Here is an 11,922-nt window from a genome sequence, read left to right as displayed (position 1 = left end):
AGTAAAGGTGAGGCCTGCTGGAAGGAGTGGTGGTAGCAGAACAACACTTGTAGGGGATGGAGGTACTGAAGATTGTTATATGCCCTATATGTACCAGGACTGAAAAATGCAAACAATCTCAATTTTCTAGACTGACTATACTGTGCCCATACTGAGCACAGTGGGTCAGTATAATATATACTGCTCACACTGTGTATATTGTCATTTTGTTTACAGTATTTATTTTCCTATGGTAAATTTTGAGTCTTTATATTTTTGATTTTTTGTATATTCTGGGTGCCTGCATCTGTCTCTGTGCTGCTGTGACGGATGCAATTTCCCCATTGTGGGACTGATAAAGGTGTACCTTATCTTATCTTAATATCATATCAGGGGCTTTGTCAGTCACATACTTGGAAAAACATACTTTAAGCTCATAAACTATGGTGCACCATTGGAGTTTGACCTGCAGTATATTCTGTAGTACATCATATTCAGCAATAAAATGACTGTAACTCGTTAAAGGGACACTGGAGTTTTTGTTGTTGGTTTTCTTTTTTTTTTCATTCACTGTTCCTCACTAAAACCCACTCAGTGTACCCTTGAGGTCTAACAACGTGTTAAATGCGTGTTCTTTTTCATATCTGAAAAGCTAAGCTCTGGATATCTTGGAACCAGCAGTCTTTATATCCATGTTTGCTGTATATCACATTGCTCACATGCAAGTATGCAGACATGATGTGTCCTCATTTGCATGTCTGACTGCATGACTGCAGTGAGTTGTTAGGGCAGTGATGGAAGTTCATCACAAAAGTGTTTTTGGTAAAAAGCTGTTGGATTTGTCTAATTTGTTGTTATTAGCCTGCTGGCCACACTGGCTCTCACAATTTATGAAAGTCTATTTTATCTGGTGAAATTCAGTCTGACTGCGCCACAACAGTTTGATCACACAGGACGCAGGCATTAGGTGCACAAAGATGTACAGTAAGTGTTATCTGCACTGCTACCAGTGCAGGTAACATTTTTATCAAGGTGCCATGAAGTATACAAAGTATGAGCAAAACCTGACACATTAAACACTGCACAGTGCTGGTGTAAAATATTTGAATTCTCCGCCTTTAACTAGCTATCAAAGGATTTAATTAGTTACTGAAAGTTTGGCACGCTGACTCAGCTAAAAGAAAACTACAGACACAGTAGTTTCTTCCTTTTCTGTTAGTTCAGTGCACAAGGTGGCAGACAAAAAAAAAAAAATTTTTACATTATCAGCAGTATGTGAATCGGTGCATACAGTCTAACATAAACAAGCTGCTGTGGTTAAAACACACTTCCTGATTCTAGTGGCTTATCACTATATCAGGAGTACAGGAAAGTGTCTGTAGTACAAGACTACATTAATTGAAGTATAGTGTTTTTTTTATAGGTGCCTATATGCACTATAGGTAGGTGTAGGTGTATGTAGGTATGGATGTGGATGTATGTAGATATACTGTACATACATACACAAGCTTATTACACTGCTTATTGCATTCATGTAGCGTTATGTGTGGTGTGTATGTGCACAGGGGAATATTACATGGGATATCGTACTGTATAATTGTTGTCATTGAGTTCATGGTGTTGTAGACTGTAGCTCAATGGTACAAAGGGGCAGTTTGTATATAAGCATTGTGCTTCCCACTGCTCTTTCTCAATTGGTTTATTTTTTTATTCTTTTTTTTTTTGGTAATTTTTGTTTTTCTTTTACTTCTGTTGTTTTTGTTTGTGTCATTTTTTCTTTCCTTTTGTTTTTCCTGTTGGAAAGGAAGGTTTATTATCTATTGGTCATGAATCACTATATTTTGCATATTTATTTTGTAATATGTTTTATTTTATTTAATTTTTTGTATTATTATTTTGGGTTATTGCAACTGCTGATCGAGAAAAACAAACAAATAAACTAAACTAAACTAAACTAAAGTGTACCTGGGTTTAGGTGAGACAAAGAATTGTATATGCTGTTTGTCAGAGGAGTGATTGTAGGTTACATCATGTTGATAAAAATCCCTGTTTTTGTTGATGTGACACCAGAAAGGCAAGAAGGAGACATGAATGGGGTTGAGTGGGGATGAGTGGGGTCATTCATCCATCACAGCAACAGCAGAGAACATGTTTATGCAGTGGTTTTGGTATTTAATCACCACTTCACACTGGTGAGGTGGTGATTAAATACCAAAACCAGTACTGCTAGTACTGCACAGGTTCACACGGACAACTAAAACCCCAGTCTACAGCTTTTGGGAGAAGATGCCTGTAGCCTGCAATTACTGTTTAAATGAGAACACAGGACATCAGGTAAAAGGTGGTTGTTGTCAGTGCGCCTCTATGACACAAACACCCTGCTGACAAGGGCTAACTGTATGAGCAGTTCGCACCTTAAACAGACTCACACAAGCTTATACAGACTCACACAAGCTGTTTGCTGTAGACACACTCTGAGAAATATGTTGGCAGCTCTCACCCATTTGTTGCTACAAACAGGTAGATTTATTTCCCAAATGTTTGATATGTAAAACTCAGGAAGGCTAATTTTAAAGTTACACATCACACACACGTTACAAAGAGTTACACATTATATTTATGTAATAAAGTGAATAATTAGTGTTTTCATGTTAATAGAGAGTATATACAAGATGTCAAATAATCTCTGCTCATCTGCGATCTGCTGGTTAAAGATAATAACAGAGACCGGTTTACACTTCAGACTTGTTTTACTGTGTTTACAAGGGAAGTTCCCTACTTCAGCAGAGAAGGTGGCATCAAGGTAATACCTGTACCTGTGACAATTTATCGACAAATTTTGACCCGATAAAGGCGTTAGATGAAAAGTCAGGGGGCCACCAAAGTTATTAAAATTCATCCTGAAGTGAACATCCAGTCATTTCACTCAAAACCACAAATTCTAACTCACTGGTGGTGCTAGAAGCTTGAGCCACGAATGAAAAAAATTAAACTAATTGCAAGGAAGCCAATAGTTGTTGAGGTATTTTAGTCTGTTAAGGCTGATATTTAAGTCATTTAAGTTTTTCAGTCAACTCTCTTTATGTTGCACAGTGTCCTGCATGAGCATGGAAACAAAAAAGATTCCCATCTTCCTTGCATATTCCGACCAGCACGTTTATAAAATGCACACTTGGAGGAACAGTCTGACATTTTGGAAGCACACCCATTTCCTTTTTAAACACTTAAAGCTGGGATATTTCTGGCTGTACTGGCAGCTAGTCTCAGCCAAGAAATGTTATCCAAACTGTAATCAGTTATCTATTGTGTATTGCATGACAGTGGCACAAATCTGAGCTGATTCCATTTAGACCAGCACCTGATTACCTGCCTTGTCTCTTTTGAAATGATTTGGTGACCTAGTCTAAAGCACACAGTTGTTCTATATGGTCAAATTCCCCTTTGCAAGAAATATAGAAATGTCCTACCACAAGTATTTAGCAACATCACAGTCCATGACAGTCTAGGTCAGAACTTTTATGTCTCACTCACTCAACCAAGCCCCTTTCAAATTATCTCAACTATCCCTTCAGCACATAGGTCGTCTGTGCAAACAGCTTATTACAACATAGTTGTGTTTTATTGTTACACGACCTCTCACAACTATAGTAATTATGACAAAACGCATGACTTTTATAGAGGAAACTGTTGTTTCTCATTTCAAACTGAAAGTCAATGTGGTTTCTTCCATCCGTGGTGTTAATGGATAATGGTAAATGACTTGCTCCTAAACCTTAACCATGTGTGACAATGACGGTCTGGTACGCCTGCTGTCGGCTAACTGAAACCTCTTCTTCATTACTTTCATCTTATTGTTTCAGCTGTTTTGGACTCTGCTAGTTTTCACACACTGAAGTGGTCTTCAGGTATCACAGCTAAAATCTAATGCTATTTCCTAATTTTGATTAAATTAATCGAAGTCCACAGTCTTTCCATATACCTGCTAACAACCACTGCCTAGTCACTGTGGAAGACATCAGGGACCTCATTTTCTTTGGACTGCATAACCAGCCACACATATCAACAAAAATATTTCAATACAAGATTTATTACTCTGAGCTTGGAGGCAAAAATGTACAGTACTTTTGTACGGTTTGGATCTATTGTGTGACCTGCACAGGGGTGAAAGAGTGGACAGTGAACTGGCCTAACCATGTTTTCCTGTGTTGATATGGCATCTCCATCTATAACATCAACAGAAATATGTTCCTTCCCTTTTGCTTAATGACTGTGGTAAAGCCCCATCCTCCTCCTTCTCCCAGGCCATGCAATAAATTTTCAGATTACAGTTAAGTTGTGGTGGAAGGATACGCTGGTTTTAATTTAGAAAATTCCAAACCATCATTTCCTTTTCTTTTTTTTTTCACTGAGCCTTTGTCACCGTCATAGCTTCCTTGTGTATCCGTGTATGGGTGTGTGTTAAACCAGGTATCCTCCTGAAAACACTCGCACCACAAGTTTGTCGACAAAGGTTGCGAGGCTTTGAACGACACCCTCCCCCTCCCGCTCTTCCTCCTTCTCTCTTCTCTCTCGCTCAAGGACAAAATTGCCGTCATTTCAGTCTTATTCCTGTGGACAGGACAAGATATGCGCGGAAGTTATGGTCAGTTTGTAATTAGTCCGGGTTTTCTGAAAAATCTGGATTTCATGGCTGAAGCAAAGCTGTAAAACAAGGAGGAATTAAGGAAACAAGGAAGGAAGGGTCGCTGCAGTCATGGGGGATCTAGAGAGTGGCTCAGGTGGCAATGGGCTGAAAAGGTAAGGACTTAAAATCATTTAATTCTCTTCAAACTTAAACAGACCTTTATTTCAGACTACACCATAAGCCCGTAGAGCGAATGAAATTTATCTTTTTTGCTCCGGAATGAACATGACGCGCAGATTACGCATAGAGACTTTGAACAAACTTCATATGTTGTTATCAATGGCTTATGACTCCCACTGGGAATAAGACAAATAAACTCCAGCGTAATGAAATGGATCACTTTACTGTCTGACAAGACCGCGTAGAATTTAGATGTGAGATAAAGGAGATGCGCCTCTGCTCCGCAGCAGCAATAATGACAAACAAGGTTAAAACCGTGGGGACTCGCTTAGAAACCGGTCCGTCAGGTGCGCATTCGTAAGCGCGTTACGGCGACTTGTATCCTGCTTAGAAATACACTGACAAGGAGCGGTTGTGTTTTAAGCCAAACACTGATCCAATCAAAGGAGCAGTAGGCTCCCACTTCCCGTTTTGATCCCTAGGGTTTACCGAATCAAATCAAATCAAATCAAATCAAATCAAATCAGGCTTTACTGTCACTTTGTCGTACATACAACTGCAGTGCAGACTAAATGAGAAAAGCGCATATTTCACCTTATCATAAATTATGTACGACCTAAAGGCCATACGCAGGCAAGGCAGTCATTTCTCTGTAGCCACAAACGGTGTCTTGGTGCTCCCCTCAGACTTTCTCTGGCTCTGACAGTTTTCCGCGCTTTGTTCCAACTCTGCCTCATCTCCACAGTGAAAAACAATGAGCAACACAAACAGCAAAACAAAGCTCAAGCTTCCAAGTGAGACAACATAAAGTTATGGTTATCATAGACTATCAGGTGCCACTCTGAAGGTTGTTACTTTGCTTCTCCTTTAGCTTGAATATGCCCCTTTTTGTATGTTTAACACTGACTCTAGACTGTGAGTGGTGGAAGAAATTGTTCAGACCCTTAACTTCATTAAAACAATACATGACTGTAAAGATACTTCATTAAGTAAAAGCCTGCATTTAAAATTATATTTAAAGCAACATCATGCAACTATTTTACCTTTAATTAACAGCCTCAAAATCATTTTGATGTTCTCATTCTATGTAACTTGGGTTGGAGGGTGAGATGGTGGATTGAGCAGTTGTATTTCTTTGGACTCAAAACTGGTCCCAAAGTTTAGTGTGAAGTTGATGAATACACAAAAATCTGACTAAACCTGCCAAATTAAAACTGGACCTCAAAGGACAGCGAAAGTTTGCCTGATTTTTAAAGAAAAGAAGGTGGTCGAGAAGTGGAGCAAGACCATGATTAACGAGACATGGAGGTCTAAGGAGGAGGTTAAATATTTGGGCAGACTTTACCCAGGTGCAGACTGGCAGGTTTAGCAAACCAGGCTTACTAAGAGACAAGATGAGAATGCTCACAGGCAAGAACATGGGTAGATAAAAACCCTCACTGGGGGCAGGAAAACTCACTTGAACATAAACGGCACAAACAAACCGAAACATAAACAGGAACTAAGACATGAACTGGGAAAGAGTGAAAGGGATTGGAGACACTTGGCACGAAAATGAAATAGGAAACAGGTAAAAGCAAGTGGGGCAGGAAGTCACATACACACATACACACACACACACACACACACACACACACACACACACACACACACACAATGGAGCGCCAGAGGTGTTTGGGCTGTCACTGCTCAGCAAAAGTTAGTTAGTTTTGCTTTTAAGTAAATGTACCAGCAACTTGGACTTAAAAGTATAAAACATAAAATGTAGAAAAATGGCCTGTGTGATTGATATATTATTACAAATGACATTATTGGACTGTTAATACTGATGCCTCAATTCATAAGTAGCATTTTACTTTTATAGTGGAGGTGGAGCTTGTTTGACCTACTTTATATACAGCTTGGTAATTACAATGACAACAATTCAGTTTTGACGGTTAATTCTGTGCTTGTCAAAACATTTTTAGAAAATGCCATGTACCTTTGCTTACAGGTAGGTAGGTTACCTTTCTGTTTTAGTAATATTTCTGTCTGTTCTGTTATTCAAAGCTAACAGGAAGAAAAGCCTGGTTCCGACTGATTCTTCCTGATTTATGTATTTATTTATTTTGATAAATTGGCCATTATCCTACTGTCTCAGGCGACATGTTTCCATAATGTCAACATTACACTTACAGTAATCTTAATGTTAAATCCATTGTTTTAAACCTAATACAGCGCGACTGTGTGTTGAAATGAACTGAACTGAATTAAATCGAATTTGCTAAACTCTCAGATTTGTTTCGGTTTATTGAAATGGCCCTTTAGTGCCATTGTGCCGAACCACTCCCCCGGTAGACTCACCTATCATCCTCCAGTCGCTGTCACTTATATCTAACGCACCTTTCCTCGTGGGGCGCGGTCTATTTAAACTAAGGAGCGCTGCTCGCGTTTGAACGGCCAATATCACCGCCGAACTACCTCTGACAATGCACCGAAAACTTCTGTAAACACTTTAAATTTCAAAAGCACACACGACAGCCAGCAGCTCCACTCATGGCGTCCACGGAGCGCGCTGTCCGCCTCGCAGCTGCTGCTGCCCCTGCCCGTGTCAGGGTTCTCATCCGTCGGCCGTTCCTGCTGCCCGCCATCGGCCTCAGACGCGCACTCAAGGCGGAGGTCGGCTTCCTTCTGTCCATGCTGCCCGCGTCTCCACTGGGATCACGGCCACTCTTGGGGTTTTTCTCCGCTCAGGTGCAGGGGATCACTGCTTCACATCAGTAAGCTCTGAGGCTGCTGGCTGTTTCTTCACTTTCAGGTTTGCTGCAGGTGCCTGTTGGTATCAGGAGTCCAGGCACGATTTGTCGCCAGGGGTTTAGTATCAGTCCGTATCTGACCTTCTGCCGACTATGGTCCTCGTCTGATCTCATCATGCTGCTGACTTATTTTATTTCAAGTACTAGTTTCGGCATTTTGATACGTCTATTTTTATTTCTCCTCTCCCCACAAATAACATGCAAAATACTATGGTACACTTTATCAGAGAAACCATCAGAATGAAGCCGTGAGGCTGGTTCTGTATTCTTGCTCTTTAATTTTCCAGTGTGGACTCAGTTGAGTTTGTCTTTAGGGCTACAACTACCTGTTACTTCAATTCCTTTTGATTATTTGGCCAGTTATTTTAATCATTTGGTTTAGTGAACATGATAAAACTGTTATTGTGGTAAAATTCTGTTGTCCAAAATATTCCAAGCAAAAAAGGTTTTTTTTTTTCATGTAAGGAATCTTGTGTGATGTAATGTTTAACAGCAGAACACGGTTTATTGTATTGAATTTCCACATTTTTATATTTAGTTAATATTGGAAAAAAAGTTGTGAAAAACATTGTGATACTGATTTTAGCCATGTTACCCAGCCCTAACACATTTACTCTAAAGCTGTTTACTGGGTTGACAAATTCTAGAAAGGTCTGACTTATTTTGAAGAGGTATACTGACCAGTTTTGACTTTGTCTTTCTTCTATTTTTAGGCATCCTGTTGAGAGCTCGTCTCTTCAGAAGAAGCCTTTGTTTCACTCCTGGTTCCAGTTCCTGATCCTGCTTTGTCTAGTGGTCTTCATCTTGTGTTATACTCTGTCTAGTAGCTCGCTGTCGTGGTGGCAGAGCTTTCCACTCCATGTGCAGTGGACCAGTCGACTTAATCCACCTCGTCATTATCGCCATCCACAACAAAGAGTTGAACTAAATGAAATCCACAAAACCACACAAGACCCTCCTGTAGCACCTACAGGTACTCAGTACCACCAAGCCTACCCACGCAACTACCACTTCATCATGGATAACACAGAGGTGTGCAAAACCAAGACCCCTTTCCTGGTCCTGATGGTTCCAGTTGCACCAAATAACATAGCAGCTCGTGACGCCATCCGGCAGACATGGGGCAAAGACAGCCTGGTTCAGGGCGAAGTGGTGCTCACTCTGTTCATGCTGGGCCTCTCTGGAGGAGCTGATGGTGAGCAGCAGCAGGAGAAGCTCAAACAGGAAAATCTCCAGCACCATGACCTGATCCAGAGTGACTTTATGGACACCTACCTCAATCTAACCATCAAAACCATGGTGATCATGGACTGGCTGGCTACCCGCTGCCCTACGGCAGCATACGCCATGAAAATTGACTCAGACATGTTCTTGAACATTGACAATCTGGTGATTATGCTGCAGAGGCCAGGCATCCCCAAGCTGAACTACCTGACTGGGATGCTTATGTGGAACAGGCCGGTTGTCCGTTCAAAGGACTCCAAGTGGTATGTGCCTGAGGAGATGTACCCGGATCCCCAGTACCCCACCTACACTCTGGGCATGGGATATGTCTTCTCCAACGATCTTCCAGAGAAATATGTGGATGTCTCAAAATCAATCAAGCCTTTTAACATAGAGGACGCTTATATCGGAATGTGCATGAAAATTCTAGGCCTTGAACCCACGTCACCACCAAACCCTTCCCAGTTCAAGGCCTACAACACAAGATACGATCGCTGTGAATACTCCAAGATCATCACCTACATTCTTGGTTCACCACAAGAGCTGATAAATTACTGGACAGACATGAAAAAGCCTGGACCACCTTGTTAGGACAATGACTACTGCCGATGCACAGAGAATTCACTTGGGTGGAAGAGGTAGGATAGCAGGGTATTGGGAAGTTAACTTATTTATAGATTGCGACTATACCTGTATATAGTTCTAGTACTTCCTCATTTCAGAAATGAGAATTAAGATCACAACTTTGGAAACACTGCAGAGGTTTCTGAGCAACTGCACTAAAGAAATAGTTGGGTTTTTTTCCCTACTTTTAGGGTATTTAAAGCTGATGTGGGTTGCCAACCAAGAAAATTATGAAGGAAGTGTTTATATTTTCTGTCTTAAGAACAGTGAAAATGTGAGTGAGTGGAATTAAAGGCACTCTAAGGAGGTGGTGGTTGTACTTGCGTATGCACAAAGGCAAACATGCATGCCATGAGCACCAGGATGCTTGGACACGTATTTCTGATCAATGCAGGGTGCAGTAGTGCTGCATAAAAGACGCAATGAGTTGAAAAAACAGGAGAGGAAAACCACTTGAAGCTGATGCAGCAAATGCAGGTTAAAGAAAAATACTTTGCAGCTACTGAGCTTTCATTATGTTTGCAGTCTGTAACTCATTGTCATTGCTTTGTGATGGTCTTTTTCTTTCTGGACATATACAGTAAGTGGAGCAAATTGTACTGTTCATACTTACAAAAGCCCTTTGGGATAATATCAGCTGTTGAATAAAATTCTCAGAGGCTGCAATGATGATATGCTGATTGTAGTTAATGCTTGCCACTGGACAGGTGATGATTAATTGTCTGACTTGTGTCTGAGTAAACACAAGATGAGCTCTATATCATTTTATCTTAACAGACTTTGCCACAGATAGCTTGTGACACACTTAATCTAAACGCACATGACATGCACGTCACTGTGTCAGGAACAGTCGAGGGTAAATGTTTTGACTCACGATTGCCTGCAGAGTGAACAGTGAAAAACAATTACATCATAAATATCATATGGGAGAATGAATTGAGAATGATAGTTTTAATGACAGTTTACAGCACTAAGTGTAATTGTTTATTTCGTCCTTTTAAAACAGTTCATGCAAGATCGAGTGCAGAATATAGTTTACAATTCCTGCTACAGTAAAAGAAAATATACTGGGTAAACAAGTGGAACCAAACCTATAAGGGATTTTTTTGTGTCCTTCATTTGATTAATCTGCCTGCTTGGCAAATTGCTTGCTAATATAGTTGATATGGCAGTCTATAATAAGTTTGTTTTTACTTTTATGTCATACATTTACAGTTTGTTATATTTATTATGCTCAAACAAAGCATGTGCATATGTTGGTATGTTTCAGGTGTGCTGGCATAAAAAGCAATTTATAGAAAAAAAAAAAAAAGTAATTGAGTGTGTTCAGATAAACACTACCATCCTGGTAATGATCAGGGTTTTGCAGTATCTAGGTTATGTGTTGCACATGTTGCACATGTTAGACCATATCCTGGTTTCAGAAACCTGGGTAGTGTTAGAATCATGTACTCAGGGAAATTATTAACTAGGTTTCTTACATGTAAACACCATATCCCAACTATGATCAAAACCAGGACTGTGGCTCAAAATGTACATTTGTATGTATGTAAGAGCACATCAATGTAAGAGCACAAAATACAAAAGAAGGCTTAGTTTATGCAAATTAAGAAGATATTATCCAAAGGTTTTGGAACACACTTTCCTTGTGTTATTGTCCCTTAACTGAAGCTTAGTAAGCCTGCCTCAGCTGAACTTAAAAATACTTCTACTACTTTTTTTTTTTTTTTTTGCACAGGATGAGGATTTTGTTCCCCATGTTTTACATTTGGGTCATAGCTTACACTGACTAAAAAGGGGATGTCAGCATAGTGAATGAGAGAATAGGGGAAATTCTGATTCTATGATGATGGAACTCAAGCAGTTAAACTGTGTCACAGCTTTCACTCCATTGAGGTTAGCAGTGAGGCTGTTCATAACAATGACTGCATTGCTTTCATGCACCTTGATGGCACTGTAACTGTATGTCTACTGTCTGTATAGCTGCACTGTGTACTGTATATACCAAAGAGCTAATCTGTTTTTAGCACGGGTACAATGTTTTGCAATCATTTTTTAATCAGCTTCACATATTCCACAGAGTGTCCTGTTTCAACTCAGCTGTTTTGACATGGACGGGATATCAAGTTTCATTCCAGGTCTTAAGTGTCCTTGTTTAGTGACGCTCAAACAGCATCACAACTCTGTCTAGATAAGGTTGTCCTTGCATCTTTATCAGACCATGACATTTTAATCACATTATTTAGTTTTCAAGCAGCTCAGTGTGATGCCGTTAGAAAAAAGACAAGCGTAGGTTTTAGTAGTAAGCACAATGGCTGTTCTTTTTTTTTTTTTTTATGGGATTTTGATTCAGGAGGATGCTTAGTCTGATTTGTAGGTTAATTTGGGATTTGGACTCAAATTGTTTTCACATTTATTTATGGGATTCACATGAAATCTGCTCTCTTTATTTTGTCAGGATTACACAAAAAGCACTGAACTGTTTTGCACCAAATG

General features: G+C 39.9%; 1 protein-coding gene across 1 annotated transcript; it reads left to right on the top strand.

The window, feature by feature from the left end:
• The first annotated feature begins 4,496 nt into the window (after nucleotides 1-4,496).
• On the top strand, nucleotides 4,497-10,536 carry LOC121181190 (beta-1,3-galactosyltransferase 2-like). Its single transcript, XM_041037026.1, has 2 exons — nucleotides 4,497-4,776; nucleotides 8,292-10,536. Exons 1-2 carry the CDS (start codon nucleotides 4,733-4,735, stop codon nucleotides 9,391-9,393), a joined length of 1,146 nt encoding a protein of 381 aa, XP_040892960.1. The 5' UTR covers nucleotides 4,497-4,732; the 3' UTR covers nucleotides 9,394-10,536.
• Nucleotides 10,537-11,922: the final 1,386 nt, after the last annotated feature.

This window comes from Toxotes jaculatrix, chromosome 4 (assembly GCF_017976425.1).
Source record: "Toxotes jaculatrix isolate fToxJac2 chromosome 4, fToxJac2.pri, whole genome shotgun sequence".
In the NCBI taxonomy this organism is placed as follows: Eukaryota; Metazoa; Chordata; class Actinopteri; family Toxotidae; genus Toxotes; species Toxotes jaculatrix.
Note: the sequence above shows the minus strand (reverse complement) of the source record. Positions and strands in the feature narration are given on the sequence as shown.